The sequence below is a fragment of the Camelus dromedarius genome, chromosome 23, assembly GCF_036321535.1.
Source record: "Camelus dromedarius isolate mCamDro1 chromosome 23, mCamDro1.pat, whole genome shotgun sequence".
Lineage (NCBI taxonomy): Eukaryota > Metazoa > Chordata > Mammalia > Artiodactyla > Camelidae > Camelus > Camelus dromedarius.
Window position 1 is genome coordinate 27,250,106 of NC_087458.1, and position 22,984 is coordinate 27,273,089.

General features: G+C 44.9%; 1 protein-coding gene across 1 annotated transcript in view; it reads left to right on the forward strand.

Annotated features, from left to right (window-relative positions):
* The first annotated feature begins 6,112 nt into the window (after positions 1 to 6,112).
* LAMC2 (laminin subunit gamma 2) overlaps positions 6,113 to 22,984 on the forward strand; it is a 54,272-nt gene continuing 37,400 nt past the window's right edge. Inside the window, exon 1 of the mRNA XM_064478070.1 lies at positions 6,113 to 6,269. Within this exon, the coding sequence (XP_064334140.1) occupies positions 6,191 to 6,269 (79 nt within the window). The 5' untranslated portion in view covers positions 6,113 to 6,190. The remainder of the gene's footprint in view (positions 6,270 to 22,984) is intronic.

Consider the following 22,984-nt stretch of genomic DNA (forward strand, 5'->3'; position numbering starts at 1 on the left):
ATAAGTACGATTAACACCGCTGGATGTTATATATGAACGCTGAGTTCTCATCGCAAGCAAGAAAAGTTTTTCTATTTCTTTAATTTTGCATCTGTATGAGATGATACACGTTCACCAAACTTATTGTGGAAATGCTTTCATGGTATAAGTTAGACAAATCATTATCATTATGCTGTACCCCTGAAACTTATACAGTGCTGTATGTCAATTACAGCTCAATAAAACTGGGAGGGGGGATTCCCTCAGCAAAAATTAAAATCAAACGTTTAGGCATTCCATCTTTTATTTGAAATCCGACTCAGCTTTTTTTTTTTAATTGGAGAAGAATGTGTTTATTCAAGTAAGAGGCTTAATTTGTTTTTACATTGTAGTTGAATAACTCTGGAGTGAGGTATTGGCATGGATTTGTGAGGGAGCCTGGGTAACCTCAAAATGCGGATAATAATAGCACCTGCTTCAGAGGACAGCGGTGAGGAACCAGCTCCAAAACCCCTGCAAGACTCCCAGCACCGAGCTGGGCGCACACAGAGCTGTCAGTATTGTAATTGTCAAAACTGTTACTAGATGTTTCAAACACATCCAGAACTTCCTATCTAAAGGCAGAAGGTTAGACTCTTAAAGGCTGTTGAGTTCTTCAGACCTTATAATGTTATAAATTATTAAAGGTGGGAAGTTACAGACTGAAATTAAGACACACACATAGAAACATTATTTCTTGGACTCGCTTCTTACTTCTGAAAGGCAGGGGCGGGGGGGGCGGTCTCTGATATAAGGGTGGCCCCCCACTACCCAGCTTTCCACTTATCTTGTCACAGCTGCAGCCCTGAACCCCACCCCCGCAATCCAGGGAAGAATTTCACTGCAGTGGGCTCCTTAACTCTCATGCAAACCTGAATATCTGTGTCCCCTTATTAGAGTGGGCGAGGAACCACGGGTGGCATTCAATCTACTAGTGGACGTTCCACACGCGAGTGGATGACAGAATTTCAGTCAAAGGGAACACATTCACAGGTGGCACCCTTCCTGAGTCTACTGAAGTTTCCTTGCAGTATCTTTCATCCTCTCTTGTTTGTTTTTTTCTTTTTTTTTCTATTTTGCCCTTTTTTTAAATCATGTGCCCCTCTTCTCTCCACTCCTTTCCATTTGTTTACTACTAAGTAAGTAATTGATGTGAGTATCTCTCTGTAACAACTACACCAAGAAGATGCAAATGAAGTTGTTCTTCGTGCGCAGCTCTTGACTTCCCCTCACCTCCCCGGCCTCAGGTGTATCACCAGCCGAGCACAGAAGGATCATCTCCCCTTAAAAAGTAAAAAGGCATCACTGGAGCTCTGGTCTGGCTTCTGCTGCTCCCTGAAAACTAGCTGTGGGAGCAGCATATACGTTTCCGTGGAAGATGGAAGCGTGCCACTCCAGCCAGGGTGCTTGCTTCAGAGAACATTGTTTTCTGGAGTCCGGCCAACCTCAAGGAATTCGCCCAGACGGTCCAGGAAACGCTGAACCATTTCCATTTATGGACATTTTCCTTTACCAATTAAGAACAAAGGGGAGTTGTTGGTTTTTTTTTTTTTTAACCCCCTGATTGCTGTATTTTTGCCTTTAAAATTTTTATGCAAATGCTGACGTAATTAGAACTATCTGGAGAGATTAAAGGCTTGGAATGGAGACCAGTAGCCCTGTCTGTTGCTGGCATGTTAACAGCCAAGTGCTTCAGTTTTTATCTTAAGTGAGTTTGAAAGCGGGTGACATGCCAGACATTCCTGCTGAAAGTTAACTAAGGTAATGATGGAACGCAAGGCGAGAAATCAACATGTCACTTGCAGTTCTGTTTGGGAGGTTGGGGTGGAGAGATGACAGTTCTGTGAAGTGAGTTGCACAGCCCTGTGAGGAAAAGTCCCCTGCTGGTGACCAAGCTGCAACTGAAACGGGGGACAAAGGGGATTTCCAGGGCGTGGGCTGGGACTTCAGGAGGCTGGCCATGCCCTGTGGAAATGCTCCCGCACCTTCCTGTCTCTGAGCCAAGGCCTTCTGCACAAAGCATTGTCCCCACTGATACCAGGGGTTACACTCTAGGTGACTGTGACAGCTTTGGAAAAGACAAGAGGAAAATCCACGTGCTGACTTTCTAGGATGAAAGTCCAAGGCGGGTTTGAAATCTGTGCTCTGAAGCAAACATTTCAGAAAGGCACCTCTTACCTTTTGTAAATTACCAAAACAGATGCCCCGAGGGGAAACTGCAGTTCTGGGGGTGGGGGGCATTTCTACGTGAAGCCCTGAGATGCTCTTCTGCTTCAGGTTTCTTGGAACTTGTCAGAAATAGCAGCACGTCAGGCTGGAGTCCGTGCTGGGGCTCGGTCACAACTTGTGCAGCACTGGTGTGTTTCTAGTTCTGAGTTTGACACATTTGAATGAAAGTATTGTCTTCAATTATTAAATAGATTTTTGAGATTTTTTCTCTTATTTTTTAATTTCAGTTTTATTGAGGTATAATTTATGTATGATCAAATTTACCTGTTTTCAGTGTACAATTTGATTATTTTTGACCACTAATCCTATTTCAGGATATTTCCTTCATCCCCCCAAATTATCCTCACACCCTATTGCAGTCAGTAGCCCTGATAACGACTGATCAGCTTTCTTTCCTTGCAGTTTTACATTTTCTAGAATTTCATATCAATGGAATGATACAGAATCTGGTCTTTTGTGTCTGGCTTCTTTCCCTTGGCACAATGCTTTGATATTTAATCCACGTTCTGATGTATCAGTGGATCATGCCTTTTTATTGCTGAATAGTGACAAGATTTTTTTCTCAGTTTTCTTGTGTTAAAATATAACATAAAATTTACTATCTTAACCATTTCTATGTGTAGCTCAAGTTGATTTTTGTCTGAATTTGAAAAACAAAGATTTATTTGGGTCATAGGGAAAAGCAAGTAGATTTTTGTTGCCTTTTTGAAAAGCGTGCGTTAATTGAAGCTATTCGTAAGGATGTATTCAAATCCATCTTACCTTTATATTTTCCCTCAAGTATAAGATTCCACCCCTCAACTTATTTAAAATGAAGTTCTAAATGCAAAACTTTTGAAACATTAGTAAGGTGAATGCAAATCTGAATGAGAAGAAATTTTCCAGATACGTAGCAAGAATATAAATTAATTAATAACTTTCAAGTAAATGTTGGTAATCAGGACACGGACCTGGATTAGACCAAGAGTTTCACAGAAGTTTAAAAACACCCATCTTTCTCATATGATATTTGTTAGTAATTATTTCAAGGAAAAACTAACAGTGCTTAGTGATAGTAATAGCAACAAATATTACTCTTATTAATACCTTATTATTATTATAGCTTACTTGTGTAGTGCACATTATATGCCTGGGCACTAGATAGGTCATTAACTCATTTACTTTTCCCAACAAACCTACTAGGTAGGTGTTCTATTATCATTCCCATTTTACAGGTGAAGAAACTGAGGCATAGAGAAAACTAAGTAACCTGCCTTGAGGAGGGGTGAAGCCAGGATTTGGTTCTGGGAATCTGCTCTGAGCCTTGACATCTGACCCCAGCAATGCACTAGAGGAATATTCAAGTTGGCAAGAGGAGTTGATATTGTCCCTGTGCAAGGGAGGAGATTAAGCCAGAGCTGAGGTTGCAAGCCTGGGCCACACAGGTTGTTTCGACATGTGAAGAGGCCAAGGATAAGGCAATGAGAAGGAATAGGAACTGAGAGACCCTGGATCATACTGTTCACGTGGAAGAGGCGACTCTTGGGCTGGTGCCCAGGGACCTGCTGCCCAGTTTCTGCCCCAGGTCTAATGACCCCTGGGGGTCCCTTCAGAGCTAACACATTAGGAAAACCAGAAGTATTTGTTCAGAGTTCATTGTGACTTGGCTTTATTGATGTGGGCCAAGGGTCCACAGTCTGGTTGGGTTATAATGGAGATGTTGATAAATAACAACACTGACTGCGTATTGAATTCATTCAATATTGTGAATTTGTCTTTTTCATGGTGCTTTTTAATCTGACCTAACAAAGAACTTATGGACTTAGAAGTAGATTTCCTGGGTCCGAATCTTGGCTGTGTCACTCTCGCAGTGTGACTTGGTGCCTGTTGCCTGATCTCCCTGTGCCTCTCTTTTCTCTTCTGTAAAAATGGGGAAATGAGTAGCGTGCCTGTTTCTCAGCATTGTTTTGAAAACTGAAGGGTTAGGTAGAAAGGATACACGGCACTTAGGGCAATTAGGCACCACATATGTGTTACTATTATGGTTATCATTATCACAAAAATGAGGGCAGATGAAAACAACTGCCCCAGTGTTTGATTTGTAATCTGTACTAAGATGAAATCACCTTCCAGGCTTTACAGCGCAGGGCTCCGCTCCTTGTCCCTGCAGGGCGGGGCGGCGTTGCACGTCACCGATGAGCAGGCACACAGGGAGCAGAGAACTCGGAGAACTGACTTCAGCCTCTGCACTGCACCAGGTACCAGGAGGGAAAATTCTACATACCTGGTCTCTGTGACCTGAAACTTTGGCAATCATCAGACCTTGTGAATTTGGAGAGAGAACAATCTTTGTTACTTTTTGGAATCCTAAACAGAATAAAGGAAAATCAAGCTTGGCGTAAGAAAATTGGAGTTTACTTTCTAGTCCTCATTTTTCGTTGCCAGAGATTTTAGAGTAAGTGTTGGCCAGTTGGCAGTAACCTGCCTCGCCCCTGTGGGTCTTTGGCGCTGTGTTCAGATCCCAGGCATTTCTGAACACTGGCTTTGTGCTCCATGTTCTGGACAGAGCCATCCCTCGCTGTCCCAGGCAGCCCGCCCCGGCCTTGATTACACGCATAAACTGAACTCCCTACACCCTTGACACTTAACCACATACTATCTTGTATTGTTTGTTACCTTATGTTGTTAATCATCTGTAGAACTAACTAGAGAACATCCATTTAGTCAGTGAACAATAATTTACTGGGGCCTTTGCAGGCCTTGATGGTGAAAAGTAAGGGTGATTGTTTTAGACAGGTTGTAGATATGTGTGTGTGTGTATGTACATACCAATACACACACACACACACACACACACACACACACACAAACCCCTGGGAATTTTTAAATCTCTCATAGGCACTAAAGCCTCCTCCCTGACAGCCACCTCTTTAAATTATTGCCGCCAGCCTCCCTGGGGAAGGAGACAATGTAGGATTTCTACAGTTTTCTACAGTTTTCAGTTTTCTAGATGCCACCCACTCATGTAGGACAACGGACTTGGAAGATACAGCTGGACTCAATGAACATACTCTAAAGGGCCCAGAGGGGTTGGCCTAGAAATACGCTCTGTGATGTAAAAGGAATCTGAAATCTGGATCCTCTTTCTTACTCAGTCCAAGAGGATATTAATTGAGCACCAACTGTGTGCTAGATACTGCCCTAGGACACAGGGTGATACCTAGCCTTCATATGGGAGGCCCACCAGTCGACACGTGACTTGATGAGTTGCTAGCCCCCGCGATCAGGGAGGAATGGGGATGCAGGAGAGGAAGCCTTGGTCCAGCCTGGTGATAGTGAGGGAAGGAATGAGGAGCGGTAGAGTGGGTAGGTAGAGGTAGGGCTGCTGCATTTCAGAGAGAGGTTGAGCCCAGGTGGGAGAGTGGAGAGGACCCTGCTGGGACTGTTGGACTGGCGTACTTTCCTTGATGTCTTTTAGACCAGAGCCGATGATCAGGGCTGCTGACTTACTTTTGAGTTTGCGCACTTGCAGCTGGGCCTCCCGGTTTGAGGAGGGGGTGGGCTGCTAGCTACCTCTGGATTCTGCCCTGGACCACCCTGGGAGAGAAGGGGGGCTCTGGGGGATCTGGCACATTCCTCCAGAAGGATCCCGGGGCCGCAGCCTCGGCACCACACCCTTGGCCCAGGCCAGGTGTGCGCCCGTCTTGGGGTGGGGGCGCAGCCGGGGCCAGCGCTTTTACAGCTCCGTGTGTGCTGCGTGTTTGTCTGCCTCCCGAGGGCTGGGTCCTCCTTATTCACAGGTGAGTCACACCCTGAAACACAGGCTCTCTTCCTGTCAGGACTGAGTCAGGTAGAAGAGTCGATAAAACCACCTGATCAAGGAAAAGGAAGGCACAGCGGAGCGCAGAGCGAGCGCTCGCAGCCCGCGCAGCACCCCTGCGGCGGCGGACGCGGCGGCCCGGCCATGCCTGCGCTCTGGCTCAGCTGCTGCCTCTGCTTCGCGCTCCTGCTGCCTGCAGCCCGGGCCGACTCCAGGAGGCAAGGTGAGTCGGCTTCCAGGGGCCAACGTCGCGGCCCTGGGCTGTTTGACCTGGCCTTCCTCTGCAGACCGTGATGGCTGAACGCACCTCCAGGAGCCCCACTCTGAGAACCCCTGTAGCGCTCCCTCCTCCTCCCCTATCCGGGGCTTGCCCAGAGATTGGTTTACAGGAATATTGTATTATTATTTACTAATGCTGTATAAAGCTGTCTGATTTTCAAATCTGAAGCTGATAGGTTGTGCCAAGTCAGTTTTCCTTACTTTAAAAATGTTCCGTCTTGATTGCTTTTTTTGCTCAAGGGGCACGTTTATTTAATCAGTAAGATCGTAGTATGTTGGTATATAAATCCTTTTCCCAGTGTGTGTTTTTATTGATGAGATTCTGGTGAGAGTGTTTTTCTGTGGCCGTGAACCCCACAAAGACTGAAAAGGAACCTCTTCGATAACCCTTCTGGAATTCCCGTTTCATCTTTAAGATGGAAAATTGAGCCTTGAGAGTCTTAATAATGCTTTACTTTTGCGTAACATTTTTTTTTATAGTATTTTCACATAATATTCATTCAACAGGCATTTATTGCACACCTATGTCATAGATCATTTGATCTTATCTAGGGCACCCAGTGGCTGTCACGTTGTGAGAGGTTCAGCTGCTGTAAACAAAACTTTCTGAGCACGTAGCAACAGTTTCCTGAACGCGTGTGTCAGCTGCAAGAACATGTAACGGGTGTTTTCTTTAGTTTTACTTAGCAGTTGCTTAGTTTTACCGATGTCATCTTGCCTATGTAAGTTTTGCCAGTGATATTTGCCTTTATAATTACCCCAAATTCTCATGTTTATTTTGGCTTCCTGCATCTGCTGGCATTTCAGTAATCATTTCAGAAGGTCCAAGAGCCATCTTCACACATGTGCATGTGTGAACTTCAGACCAGGTTCACGGGCACAGGGAATTACCTTAGATATCCCGTTTATTACTGTGCAGTCTGGGTGATGCTGGCCTGAATTGTATTTGAATGGCATAGATGTTTTTACCCTGGGTTTGAGTGTGTTGATACAGTCCTTTTATTTTTTCTAAAATAGTCTTGGAATTAACTTCCAACCCATCATCTTTGACTACCACTTAAAAATCACTTGTGAAAATGATCACGTAGGTTGGGCTCCCTTAAAGTTAGAATAAATAGCCTTAACCTAGTGAGAAACACCCAAAAAGAAAGAACAGTCTTCCAATATTAGAATTCAGAGGGACTGCTTATGGATTCAAAGACTAGACTCCCTTGGCTTAAAAAATGAAAACATGGGCATGGATTTGTGCAAAGCTACATATGTAGCTACAGGCAGAGATACATCGGGCACTTGATCCTGGGGTTCTGAGCCTGGAGCTTTGGGGACCACATTATAAAGGTAGTAAGGGAACAAGGTGCACATGTTTTACATAATGGGTATTTATTGAACCCATTTCCCCCTTGGCTATAGTTGAGTGTACGTGTGTGTTAGCATTAGATAACAGAAATGAACACGGAGGATGCTATCAGTTGTTTAATAAAATATAACAAGAGGACAGAGCTTGGACTCTCAATTCTCAAGGATGGACAAGCTCTGAGTATTCCCTCCAAATCACTAAGTCAGAAGCAATGTTGAGTCTCACTTCCAGACCTTCCCCTTCCTTAAAGACAGGCCACTTAATATACTAGGCTGCCTCCTCAAAGGCCTTTGCTCAGGGTTCAATGAAGTTGTGAAAAGTTTGCTATTAGGGTCGAGCACACATGCTTTTCCATTCATGGGATGCTTGGATGCAGTAGAAGCTGGACTGAAATCACAGTATTTGCCATCTTCCAAAGTGACCTGCATCTGTGCACCCCTGAGAGCCTAAAGCGATGACGTTGCTTCCCGGGTGTTCCCTTGCAGATGAGATTACGGTGCTGGATATAAACAGCAAGATTCTCAGAGTTGGTTTTAGCTAAAGCGCAGGTTTTGGAGTCAGCCTGACCTGGCTTCAAATTTTGACCAATTCCCTTAACTAGTTCCTTATTTGTAACCACTCAGGCTCCTCGGCTGCTTGGAGTCTGCTCTTTGCTTGTTAAGTAGAGGCAACAGTGCCGTGTAACCTTGTAGGGCTGTTGAAAAGATGAGAGATTACAGTAAAGTGCCTTAAAATGCCTGGGACCATATTTCTCTAAAAAGTCTGATGCCAACAGCACAGGTGTAGTGAACTCGGATGCTTAGAGATTAAGAAAGATAAAGACTCCCATTGGGGAGCTCGCAGTGGGTGTAAATGTGGCATGTGGCTCCAATGGTCTGCAGCATAGTTCACTTGGTGGGGTGGGGGGTGACTGGAGAAAGGAGGTAGGAATGAGACTAGAAATATAGCAAGAATCCGGTTGTGAAGAGCCTTGCATGTCAGGCTATGCAGTTGGGCTGGCGCCCTGTAGGCAAAGATGGGTTGCAGGTGGTTTATAAGCATGGGTGGACGTGGTCAGTTTCATGTTTAGAAAGGTCCTTAAGCGAGCGACCTTAAGGAATTTGAGGATGGAGGTGAGCTATGAGAGGCAAATAAATGGCCATTGCAATAGTCCAAATGGGAGATGACAACGGCTTTCATCATGGTGGTGGAATAGCAAAGAGGAAACAGATTACAGAGACGTTTAGAGGGTAAAATGGAAAGAATCTGGTGATCCAATGAGTGTGTGTGTGTTAGGGATAATGGGAAAGAGAAAGTGTGAGTGAGAAGGAGTCCGAGATGGGTCCAAGTTTGTTTAGTTGGTTAGACAGTGATGCCATTAAAGGAAAAGAGGACTACAGGAGAAGGGTCAGACTTGGGAGCAAGGATGGGTAGTGGCTGGAGAGGAGGGAGTGAATTCCCACGGGGATTGGTTGAATTGAAGATACAAAGGGAGATGGCCAGCCATCCCAGGAAACAGCTGGAACTATGATTTGCTGGAACTTCGATTTAGAAGAAAGGTTTGAAATCTAAAGTTGGATGGCCAAAGGTGGGAAGCAAAGTCTTGACAATAGATGAGATGACCCTGGGACAAAGAGGTGAAAGAAACCTCAACACGTAACAAGGAGAAGGAAGAACAGTGAAGGGGAAGGTGGGGAATGAGCCTTGAGGATAGAGGAGCATCAAGACAGAGGAGAGTTTTGTTAGCCTGAGAGAGTTTCAGCAGTGCAGGAGTCAAGTAGAAATATGAATATACAAAGAACGCGGACTAAGACGGCACTGGTGTTGGATTCAGGCACCAAGTAGGTTTTGAAGCAGCTGGTCTAGAATGGTGGGTTCAGAATCCAAGGTTATTATAGATCACTAACTTAATTTCTTCCATGGCCTGATACTGGAGAAGAAGTACTGTGGGTAGTAGTGGGGGTAGTGGAAAGGTCTGGAAAGACCTTCCTGAAAAGGTCTCTGTTCTCATAGATTCTGTCATTTAAATTGCTGAAGTAGTGTAGCTCATGGATTGGGGTGCAGACTCTAGCAAGACTGCCTGGGTTCAAATCCTGGCCCCACCCTTTACCACTTAAGGGATTGAGGCAAGCTACTCCACGTGTTACCCAGTTTCCCCATCTCTAAGATGAAGGTAATAAATTGTTGTGATTATTACATGTGAAACATTTTGCACAGCGTCCAGTAAACACTCCCTATATGTTCAGTATTGCCATTCTATAAGTAACTGCTCCGCCAGTACTGAATGTGAGAATAATGTCTTCTGAGTTTTAAGAGGTAAAGTTTTTGAAGAGGCTTCTCTGGTTAGTCCAAGAAAGGTGATGAGGAGCCCTTTGGCTCAGGCTGAAAGGAACCCCAAATTTTTCTCAGTGAAACAAATGGAATTTCTGACAAGGAACCCAAAGCAGACTAGAATTTCAAGATTGGATTTCACATCATTTCTTCTTGCCTTTTGTCACCACCAGACCTCACCACATGCAGAGTCAGCATCTCTGTTGCTCTCTAGAACATGCCCACGTGTAAGATGACCTCGCACTTCCCAGGGGAAGACCTCCCCTTCACACCACCAAAAAAAAAGGTTTGGCCAAGTCGATTATGAAAACATTGAGCAATATAGATGCAGTGGTCACATGTCTTTATATTTAATTTAGTATTAAATTAAATTTAATATTAAATTTGTCTTACAGACACATTTATTTTTTTTAGGTTGTGCTTTTTTTCCTTTTTCAGTTTTATTAGGTAGAATTATTATAGTTTGACTGCACATATACATTATATTGCATTACAAACATATTTAAAGTCACATAATTTATAAAATAGCTGAGAAGTATCTGTTCATTTATATTTTGGGTAGTAATTATATTCAAATTCCATCTTTAATATTCCTAAAGCCACTTTAATACAGTTTTTCTCTACTTCGGACTAAGTGGCTTGGGACGCAGCTCTATTTGAATCTGCTTTTGATATTGTCATTAGAAAGTACACCATTTCCAGAACGTGAAAAAAATTTTTAAGTGCACACTGTGATCTTCACAGCGTAATCATCTTAAATACTTACGACAACTTTCAACGCTCACAATTGTGAGCTAAAGAATAATTATGAGAATCGTATCTGATGGCTTGGTCTCTTTTTTTTTTGTTTGTGTGTTTCTTCTTGCAGGGAGAGGTAATTTGGTTTATTTATTTATCTATTTATTTATTTATTTGACGGAGGTACTGGGGATTGAACCCAGGACCCGTGCATGTTAAGCACATGCTCTACCGCTGGCTATCCCCTCCTCCAGCCTCTTCCTTCCTGATAAATATCTGTAACACTGATTGAGATCATTTCAGGTTAAGTGTCTTCCCCAAACAATTTTTTTGAAAAATAAGGTAATTAAGAAAGTGCTGTGTAACACGAGAGATTTGGAAAAGACTTTTAAAGGTGACCTTATATTCACCTTATATTCAAGTATGCACAGTAAATTGGAGTGTAGAACAGATTGGAGTGCAAGCTGGAAATTCCCATGTCGGCTTTAATTCTGGGTGTCCTGATCGGGTGGCAGCCATGGGCTTAGCTCCACTGATCTAAGAAGCTGAGGAAGAATGTTGATTTGTGTTCAATGTTTGTGGGAAAGTCAGGAGCATGAAGTTAGGATGTTGAGGCAATCCTGGGAATGTTTTTCCCATTTCGGTCCTTAGTGGCTCAACTGTATTGACATTTTTTTTTTCCTGGAGAAATTTGCCAGGATAAGACTTGAATCATCTGTTACAGACCAGTATAGAGACAGGAGCTCCACAGATTCTGGAATACTCTAATTCAGTCACAAATTAGACCTAGTAGATTACTGAATCATTGCTGGGCTGTGTTCTGATATAACCCCCAGGTACATGATGTAATATTTGAATCATATCCAAAGCCAAAAGCTGAGTCTTTCCAGTGTCTGTGGGTGACTGTATGTCTATGTGCCTCCCCAACAAGCATGTGCCACCTTGTGTCATAAAAGAAGAAAAGAATGATTCTTCCTCCAGTGCTGATCCGCGTGAGGACTCCTGCTGGATCAGAGGAAGGTGGAGACCAACAGGACAGACGTGTTCGCATCCTGGACTTCTTCAGGCTTGTCGACCACTTATAGAATTCCAGTGGGTCCTTCTCCAGCTTTAGTTTTTATTCATTGCGTGAATGTGGATCTTCACATTCTGCAAGTAGTTAAATTGCAACCCGATCGTTTCCTGCACTAACTTAAACATTGGGGAAAAAATGATCAAATCTTCAGCTGCACTTCTCTGGGATGTTTCTTACAAAAAGATTTGCATGTTTCATCACTTTGTTATTACAGCAGCATGAAACTTCATGATAACAGGTCTTAAGGATTCTCTGTAAGAGCCTCTGCTTTTATAGGTAAGGAAAATGACACGCAGGGAGGCAAAGAAACTGTCCCAGTCCTCGCGGTTGCTTAAAGCAGAGCCAGGCTCCGGCATGTGTGACCTCATTTATAGACTGGAAAGCTGAGGCACAGGAAAGTGACGGCCTTGACCAGAGCCAGTCAGTGAGTGAGAGATTCCAGCCGCTAGTTTAATATTCTTTACCAGGATTCCTCCTTGGCTTATTTCTCATTCTTACTAAGAATTTTCATTTAAATCAATTTTTCAGACCTGATGGAATCTTGGTCTATTACAAGAACATTCTTTCTGTCTCTAGTTGGGGCATCTGTACCCTGGCTATTCAGGAGCCTCGTCCGTGTACGTGAGCCCACGGAGTGGCCTTTCCTTTAAAAATGTCAGCGAACAACAGGTGAAAACCAAGCACAAACTCCGGTTTCTGGGGCATTGGCTAGAGAACAGATTTCAAATTACCAAGTTTCCTCTTCTGTTTGTTCAACTCTGTTGTTAGATTATCACACAGGTTGGAATTGACCAAGTGGCTCTGGACAGTTGAGGGACAGCAAGAAGACTTCCTGTTCTGCCGTCAATGTTTTGAATTGATTTATGCGTCGTTGTGACCTGGGGTTATTTCCTCTCCCTGCTAGAGACGATTGGTATAAATTTTGGAGTCTTTTCGGATGGGGTCACTTTCACGGCCAGGACATTGATCGTAAAGTTTTAAACATACTTACTGCTCTTTCAAATCACTGCCCATTTTGTTCTTGGTTAAAGGGGATTCCTAATGTTTAAAAATCACTTCTCATTGCAATAGGCTGGTCTACTTTGCAACAGCAGTGAATTCAACAGTATCCCCAAAGCTGTCACTCTTGCCTCATCCACGGGGTTGTACGTGGGGCAGGACAGGAGGGGGTCTTCATATGCTGAGATCTGCGGGGACAGAGGCCAGGCCATAGCTGAGCTGGTGTGGGAAGAGGACCAGCAGCACATTTGTCCAGCTGGGACGTGGGTACGTTGCTTCCAGTCCCTGCTGGAGGCTTCACGGTCAGCCTCTTCCTGTAATATTTGTTACTTCTCTTTGTGGCTATATAAAAATGGTCATGTTCCTAAAAGACCATTTAATTCATTCTCCTGACTTTAAGCAGTACAATTTTTTTTCAGTCCTTTTTTTTTTTTTTTTTTTTTTTTTTTGAGGAGGGGAGGTAATTAGTTTTATTTATTTGTTCTCAGAGTGGGTCCTGGGGATTGAACCCAGGACCTTCTGTATGCTAAGCATGAGCTCTACCACTCGAGCTATACCCTCCCCTCTAAGCAGTACAGTTTTAACTGTTTTCAAATGGATTTTTTTTTTCAGAAAAGAATTTTTTAAAAGACGCTATATATTTTTTTCCCCAACATTGTAAATGCACATGAGTTACCATGTTCTTTTGTCAAAACGGAGAACCATAATGGTGCATAGCAAGCCTGCACATACCTCGCTGTGTGTATCCTTGTGAAGGGATGCAGTGATAGCAAAAAAAAAAAAATGTGGCTAATCTCCTTGTACAAAAATATGTTGTTCATAAAAGCAAGAAAAGGTTTAAAGAGGAAGAATCATTAGGTCACTTTTATTTTTAAGGAGCCAACAAAACACAATTTAAGCGATTGAAAAAACACATTTAATGCACACTCCAAAAAGCGTTTCAGTACAAATCAGAATTTCCTTTTAAACTTTTCTTTACTCAGACTCTTCATATGTGATTTCTTTCTTTTTGTTCCTCCGTTGCTACAGGGGTCGCCTCCAGCTGCCCTGGACTTCAGCTATTCTTAAAGGGGCATATGACACCTTTTGCTGGGCCATGTAGCAAGTGCTCAAAGAACACTGTGCTCTTTGAATAGCAGACAGTCAAATGTGCTTTCTGTACCGGAATGCTTTTCTTTATAGATGGTCTCATGGAAATATAGAAATTTCTACAGCAATTTCTGTGGTCGGAGGGTGTGGGGTTACATGTGGGCGATGAATTCTTTCAGATAGAGTCCTCCCCACGGTCACTTGCTGAGTCTCCATCCTGCCTCTTTCGTGTTGTCTCTTGTGTCCTAACCTTCTCTTCCTGTTCATCTTTGCTACTTGGGCAAAAATTGGCACCCCCGGCCTCCCTGTTCACTGGGACCGTCTTCCCCTCTCCCCACTGCCTGCCTGGGCCCCGGTGGGGCGCTGGGGGAAGGTACCTCCAGGTGTGGTCTCCTGGTCTAATGCTCACCACGCTGAGTCATCCACAGTCCACACGTACCCTTTCTAAGTCTACACTGCAATAAAATGTTCTATGAACTCTTCAGGAATAGAAGTGACTCCTTTTAAGCCATAACCAGTTAAAAGGAAAGCGTGGTGATCTGAGTTTCATTGACTCTTGATGACTTCAGAGTATTTACAGTTGAACAGATTTGTCCATATTTTATCATTCGGACTTGCCCGTGGTTAGAACACTGACCTCTGCTGTTCGTCTCCTTGGAGCACTTCCTGTCACCTCCTTACACCGCTTGGGCTTTCCCAGGTCCTGGGATGCAGATGGATCGGCAGTGGTTCCGCCGCAGTGCTTTGGGTGGCGTTGGCTTAAAAGGCAGCTGTGAAAAGTGTGAGGCACAGAACTGAATTCAGATAAAAGACTCTCAGCGAGGGAAGAGCCACATCACTCTTCTTGTTCTAATTTGAAAACATATTGTGACGCCCCTGAAGAAGATGTGACTGGAAGAGACATTTACACACAAAACCATGAAGTTCAAGATCAGTTCCAATGATGAAATGTTCATATTTTAAGTATTCACCCAAGCTGAGAAACATACTAAACCTTGGAAAGAAAAAAATCTCACCTGGGAGGGTTGAAAGCTAGAAAATACCTAGGATCATTTTCATCATCATCTTTCTGTTATGATGTAATAAGGTCACTCACCTCATCATCTGGAGTTTCTCAGGTTTGGGGACTTCAATTTTTGCAAATAGGATGACACCTTACAATGCCTGTGATACCAAACTGATGGATGTCAGGTGTTTGTTGCTTCCGACTTCATAAGCAATCTACAGCTTGAGTATTTGTAAAAAAAAAAATTTTTTTTTAAAATGCATTAGAGTAGGTTGCTACTTAAAAGGCACTTTCAATATTGCCTTTTTCCTGAAAATCAGCATTTGCCAGGTATTTTTTTAAAGTGAGTAAACTATTCTTGTCTTTACTTTCACTCACCGTTTTCAGTCCAGTGCTTTGCGTTCGGACTTTCTGATGAAGGCCCTGATTACAGCTGACTTCCTGGAGGTGGCAGCTACTATCTGTGAGCAGAAAAGGGCTCTCAAGTTTACACGAGGCCAGGTCTTTGACGCAGAGGAAGGAAATATCTAAATAATAAAATAAGACTGAATTTTTATTTTAATTTCTTTGAACAAACAAAAATGAGGGGGTGGGATTGTTAACCCCAACTCACATCTCCCCACTGCAATGCTTTTCCTTTAAAACAAGAATGTTAAGAAGTGGAGGAAGGAAAGACATCGAGTATCTGTGAAACGAATGGGAAAGAGATGAAGAGGTCCCAGCAGGGAGTGTTATATGAAATCGGGCTGGAAAAGTAGATAGACTTGGACCATGCAAGGCTTTGCAGGCAATGTTAAGAATTCTGGTCTTTATCTTTAAAAGCAAAGAAAAGTTGTCAGAGTTTTAAGCAAAGAGGTATTAGTAAAATTTTAATCTGGGAAAAGTTTTCCAACTCCTGAGTGGAAGGAGGCAAGAAAAGTTGCAGGGAATTCAGTTAGGAAGCTATTGCAGGCAAGAGTGGACTGGGGTTTGGTCTAAAGTAGATGTGGGTGGATTTGAGCTATTTAGTGCATTTTATCAATAAAATTGGGTGCTGAGTAGAATATGGGCAGGTGAGAAAGATGGAGACCCTGTAAGGACAGCTTCCAGCGTTCTGACTTGAAGGAACGACAATCACAAGGTCGCTTTTAAACATGCTTTGTGTAAAGAGATTTTGAGACAACCACTTGGAAATGTAAAGAGCGGAGGGCTGGGCATGAGGGTCCAAAGCTGAGAATGAATTCTGGACCAGAGAAGTATCCTGGCATGTCAGCCCCTGTCGTGGTTCCTGAAGCCCTGGGCTTGGATGAGAGAGTTCTAGGCTGAGTCATGGGGGTTCAGGACTGAGCCTGGAGGGACACCAGCCTTTAGAGGTGGGGTAAGGAGAGGGTCCCGCACAGACTAGGATGGGGTGAGAGGTAAGGTCAGAAGCCAAGAGGAAACCTGACAGTAGGGCATGGAGCATCCAAAACGGAAGCAGAGGAAAGGATTCAATGTGCCAGAAAGGGAGGGAGGGGCACAAAGAGCTGGGAAGGAAACGCAAGGCACGCAGCACCGCTCCTCTGCGGGAGCGAGCGCGCTGAGCCCCGCCTCGAGGCGGTTGACGCGGGGGCTCACCCGCAGCAGGTGACAGGCGGGCGGCGTGTTGATGAACTTGCTGCTGTTTAACTGACTCGCGTTGGTGCACTAAGCAGCTGAAACGGCAGCAAGGGCGGCGAAGCTGCACGGAAGGGCAGCCGGCACGCGCTGGCAGGTTCCAACACGGCGCTCGGATGCCTGGCCCCTGAGGTAGTCCCGCAGGCCGCCCAGGGCCCTGCGTCTCCAGGCTGCCGAACGCGGCCAGCTGAGCTCATGGCCGCGCGCCTGCCTCAGGCCTCGCGCCTCCTCCCGGCAGCCCGCGGCTCCTGCCCTGTGAGACGGCAGCTCCAGGCTCCCGCACAGGTGGGAGGCGTTCCAGGCACAGGAACAGTCCGTCCGGTGTGACAGACACGCAACATCACAGCATCCTGAACGTCTCGGACACTCAGAATCACAGTCCTCTCTCAGTTTTTTCTGTTCCCATCTCAGATTGTTTTTGTTTCAAACATTAGCTGTTTTTTTTTTATACCCCGAATGCTATGTGTGCCCACCATGAAAACTTTGTAGTTTGTGTTGAGAAAATTTCACATTGGGTCCCTGGACACCTGGGAGATCTCTGTATGTTCTGGTTCTGGCTTAGCTTTTCTTAGAGTCAGACTGCCTGCCTCCCTCTCTCCCTCGCTTTTTTCCTCCTTCTGTCCGTTCTTGCATCTACCTTTCTGGTCAGCCACCCTTCCAGCCACCCACCCAGCAGGCAGGGTCGCAAGCCCTGTATTAGGTACTGTGGGGACACCAACGTGAGAAATGCTAGAAAGGAAGGAAGTCCTGTGCACAAATGGTGATGACTCAGGATAGAAAGTGACAAATGCCCGGGGAGGGATGGGGATGAAGACTTGTGGGCACTCAGAGGGAGAAGCTGTTGAAATGTTATCAGTAGGAACCGCACGCGATCCGATGTGTGCCTCCCGACATAGTTCTGGCTGCGGAGGCGGGGACTCGGGGAGGGTGGGAGCAGGTAGGGCCCCAGGCAAGGGAAACAGCCAGCCTCACGGCCGGAGGACGGGAAGAAAGAGCTTGGTGCTTCCTAGGACTCGTGGGTGCAAGGGTCTCTGTGTCAGAGTGCAGTGAACAAGAGAGAAAAGAGGACCGAGCCCAAGTTGGAGAGGCCAGCAGGGCAAGTCTGCAGGGGTTTGAAAGGAGTCTGGATTGTTAACTTCGTTGTTACTGTTAGAGCACTAAAAAGCAGTGGTCCACCGTACAAGACGGACATTAGATCAGCATGGTAAAAGGCAAGCATGTTTTTTTTTAAATTTAGAACAATAGAAAGAGGATCTGCTTATACACAGATGATCATATTCACGCCAAATTGTTAGAAGTTCTCGTAACTGCTCGCAGCATTTCCTACGGGGAATCTAAGATGAGGCCTTGATGAGCTGAAGCCCCTGAGGCTGATCATTCCAAGGCCTTGCCGGAGTCCAGCCCTAGGAAATATTTTCCATTTCCTTTCATTCTCCTAAGGATGCAGCTTGGAAGCAGCCTTTGCCCCTGAGCTTCCTGCCCCGACCCGTTGGAGCTGAGTTCTGAGTGAGGCTGGGAGGGTTAGGTGAGCCGGGGGCGTGCCGCACACCTTGCTCCATTGTTTGCCGACTTTCCAGCTCCTGGATGCGCCTCTCATCTGGGGGGGTGGGGGGGGGAGTGTGGGGGAGTGAGGGTGGCGGTGGGCGGACCAGTCTGTGTCTGGCTGCCCCGCAGGCTTTTCTAAGAAGCACCTTGAGGGTCAGCTGTGGTGTGCTATTATAGTCATTATGATAATAAATGCTTACGTGCCAAGGAAGCAGCGCACATCCCAGGCAGACGGGATGACCACCCACGCTTTTCTTGACTGAAGGATATAGGTGAAAATCTGTGTAAAATGGTTCCGTTTCTGATGTGTTTATGCAGGGCTTGGGGGTAAGTGTGATGAATCTTGCTCGCTTAGCTGTGGAGAGCACCCTGGCAGACAGGGCAAGGATTTAGGGAAGCGGAGTAAAGGGATGGAGGGGGGACAAGACAAACCTTGAAGAGCGGTCCCTACTTTAGAAAAAGCACCGTGCAAATGAAGAGCCAGATAAGAGTAGTGGATGGGACCCGGCTCCTGTCACGCAGGGTTCAGTGAAGGAGGGAGGAAGAACCTGCTTGTTTTAATTCCCAGACCCTGTAAGGCTTCCAGGTCGGTTCAGGGTCTGGGCCTGATTTGTTTGTGTGTTTTTCTGATGCGGTGGTAGCTTAATGCCAGGTCCTGGACCGGTGCCTGTCCGTGGTGGAAGGAGGAAAACATCGATAACGTGACGAGTGTGTGACAGAGCCCAAAGCACATCAGATAAGTCTGTGCTTAAGGTCTTACCTGACAGAGGAAAACATTGCAGCTCCCTTTTTTGGAATCTTGCTGGCTCATGAGATCCCAGGGTCCAGCACCCCATGCAGCCTCCCTGTTAGGTGTGACGGGACGCCTGTGAAATGAACGAAATAAATGTACACCTCACTGACTGAGGACAGAGAAGGAAGGGGGGAAGGAGTAAGAATCAGTAAAACAAAATCTCTCAGGGAGGTTCTTTGCAGAGAAAGGAGACGTGTCAGGGGAGGCAAAGAAGCACCTGTAACAAAACGGCAGGTGATGGTTTGATACGTTTGTTATATGAATAATTCATGACAATTTATAAGAACAGCATTGTTCCTGATAAACAAATGGCCAAAGACCATAAACAGACCAATACCAAAATAGAAATAAAACAGCAAACAAGCACATGAAAATTTTCAGCCCTCCCTTCCTACCCGCTTTACCCCCCTCCAACTTCCTAGTTCGTTTGCGGCTTCGTGTATTTCTCCATAACAAATGTCACTATCCCCGTATTCTCTCTACGTTGTCTGTCTTGTTTGTTTTCTTTTCCTCCAACTCGCATGAAAACTCTACGAGAGCTGGGACATCCATTGGTTTTGTCTGCCGCAAAATCCCCCGTGCCTCGAACAGGGCCTGGCACAGAGATGCTCCATGTGTATTTGTTGGGAGAATGGACTCTGATAACTGGTTCCCAGCCAACCCGGGACATGTCCAAGACCCTCATCTTTATACCTCCATCTCTTACTTTTGTATGAAGGCTCCCTGATGGAAACTAAACAACATAGTTATAAAATTTATAGCTGGCCTTAAATTTGGAAGATGAGCAAGTAGATTACAAACTAAAAATGAAAAAAATTTGAGACATCAAATTGAACAAGGCTAAACATAAAGGAAGGAAAGTATAATAAAAAAAATTTTTTTTTTAGGATTTCCTCTTGTTTTCAAATGTGTTACAGAAGTGTATGCAGGTCTGTTAACCAGATAAATCACTATAGTTACCAAGAAAGGCTGTTTTCTGGATTGGGGTCACGTGGGGGAAAAGTGTCCCCTCAAGGAGTGGGGAAGAGAGTGATGGCTTAATATTGGTATTTGTACTCATAAGGCGTGTCCGGACATGTGGGGACGCATGGAGTCCTGTAGATGGCAGAAACACACCTAGGGGTTTCCTGAAGCTCAAGAGAACATTCATTCATTTGTTCATTAAAAAAAAAGCCTTAAGTGCCTACTGTGGATCACTCTCTGTGCTGTGCAATGGGGCTTTATGCTTTCTTTTCTGAAGCATGAGATGTGTTTTTTGCCTGTTAGAAGAGCAGGGTGAAGTGCAAAGATTTGCCCTTGGGCACAACTTTATTTTTAAAACTTAAAAAAATTTTTTTTGTCAACATTTGAAACTCAGTAGATTTCATAAAGAAAGTCAAATTTCTGCCTTTAAAAAAGCATAAATGGAAACGCTGATTGCAATGGGCATCATTCCCTGGTGGCTACCCTTGGCGGGGTGTGAGGGGATGCTTCTCCCTTTAGCCTTTCGTCAGAGTCCCCACTGCTCCCTGCTGCCTGACCCCTGGCCTGGCAGTGCCCTTTGGCAACTGATGTGTCCATAGTAGTAGTTGGGCAGAGATCGGTCACGGAATAAAACAGACCAGGCACAAGTTATATGGGGCCCATTTCATTAAGTCCAGTGGCAAGAATATCCTGCAATTTGAAATATAAATATTTTTCCCCCAGTAGTGAGAATAAATTATAATTGGTTTTAGAGAAGTTAGTCTAAATTTGAGAGATTTGCGAGAGACCCATGTTTCAAATGCATCGATGACACGAAGGATTATTCTCTGCAAAAGGAGCAAACGCTCTCTCGTTCTCTGGGTGTGGGTGTTTAGAAGGCTCAGTGGTGAGCTCAGTGCAGTGCAGCTGAGTGTTGAGCTCAGCGCAGCTCAGTAACTTAAAAGTCCCCCAGGCAAGGCCGGAGACGGTGTCTTCATGGCTGTCTCCTGTCATGGCCCATAGGTCCCCTCACTCCAGCCTGCATAACCCTGGGCTTTGACGGAAGCCCATTTGAGAGAGAGGAGGGTAGTTTAGCAATAGGTTGGTAGCTGTTGGGCCAGTCCCAGAGTGGAGATGCTGGGTCAAGAGCTCCCTTATTGGAACTGTAATTGAAAGGAAGAACTTCAGTTCTTTCAGAGTTTTAAAGAAGAAAGGACAGAAGGAGAGGGAAATGGTTTAAAGAAAAGATTATAACAAGCTTATCTATTTTTAAAATAAATCACTTCCTTATGAAATTGATCACTACCAGCCAAAAGTTTGTTCTGAATAATAAAGGCACAATGGACAATTTGTAATTATTTTGAGATTGCTCCCAAAACACAAGGAGGGCACTGGCTCAGCATGTGATGGGCTGAATAACTTCACAAGGACGGCTGGCTGGTGAGTTTAGCTCTTGTACGTGCCTAACAATGTGCTCGGTGGAGATTTCACAACACATGACAGCTGTGTGGCACATCTGTTCACAATCCCAAGACATCAGTTACACAGGCATTTGTTCGGAAAGACTCAGCTTGGCACCAGCTCTGTGAACGAGCCCTGGGAGCTTGGACTGAATGCAGACTTAATATGCTGTGAGTTTAATGAGAAGTGAGGCTCAACCATGGAATTATAATATCGAGTCCTGTTGTTAGCTGAGCTGTTCAAACCACACTTGAAGAACTGTAATCAATTCTGGTCATTTAAAGAAAGACATTGAAAATTAGAGTTTGTTCCTAGGAGGGTTGTCCAAAAGAATCTAGAAATCATGACCTGGAGAATGGTTGAAAGTCCTAGAGGTGACAGGTCTTCAGTTTAACCTGGAGAAGGAAAGACTAAAGAGGGAGATGCTGTAACTATCTTCAGATATTCAAAGGCTGATGCAGTGCCTCGTAAAACAATGCCTGGAATAAATGTCTGATGAGTAAGTAAATAAATGAAGAAGAGAGTAGGTATGCCTCTGTGTGTGTGTGTGTGTGTGTGTGTGTGTGTGTGTATTTTGTTTTCCAGGGAAGAACAAGAACACGTGGTAAAAATTACAGGAAGGGAGGCAGATTTAAAACTGCATAAAAAATAATTTACAACAACCAGTGTTATCTAAGGAGGGCCAGGACGTCTTACTAGATGGGGAAGAGTTGCAGAAAGGGCTGAGTGACTCTCTAACGGGGGGTTACAGGATGAATGCCCACATGCGTGGTAAACCAGATCCTCGAGGTGCAGGGTAACAGGGAAAGGCAAGGGCTCTGTGGCCAGACGGACCTGGGGGCAATCACATCCTTGCCATTTAGCTGCATGACTTCAAGTGAGACATCTGCCCCCTTGAAGCATTCATTTCTTTGTCAGTTGCATGGGAATAATTTAACCCTGTTAAAATGTTCCTGCGAGAATTCCCTGAGCTGCTGAGTGTAAGCAGAGGGGGCTCTGGATACATGCTTTGATTTTGCCTGGATTAGGTGGGATCCAAAATAGTAAGAGGGTGAGTTTTAGAAGCCGTTGTAAGAAAGTCACTTAGGAAGTTCATCAGACTGCCTTAGTCCCCTTTGTGCCTTCCAAGCTGGCGCGGCCTGCTCAGGGCAGCTGCTCTGGACATGTCGCTACATTTGCTGACTTTGAAATCAGTGCTCCGGGTAAGCCATGGGCCTGGGCACTGCCAGAGCCAGGCTCTCACTGGAGCTGCACAGCCAATGGAGACTGTGCCTGGGGGGAAAGAAAGCGTGTTTTGGCATCAGACAGAGATTCAAATCCCAGCTCTCCACTGGGTCAAGTTACTTAACTTTCCTGAGCTGCATTTTTCTCCTCTGAGGCAATGCCTGTCTCATGTGAGTGAGGAATGAAACAGTGTTAGACGAAAGACTCGGCGTTCATTTCTCAGTGGCATCCTTTCAAAAAACCAGGCGGGCAGATAATCAGCCCACGTTGATAAAAAGAAGAAATGAGATGCAGAGAGTCAAAGCGATTTGCCTAAGGAGCTAGCAGAACGGGCATTCGACACGATTCTTTTAACCTCAAGGCTCACTGTCTTTTCTAAACCATGGCTGAAACATTTCTCGAGTGTCTGTGGTGCACCAGGGACAATGGGAGGCATGTCCCCTGTTATCTCGTTGACCGTTGTGGTCCCTCATGGAGCCGTTAGT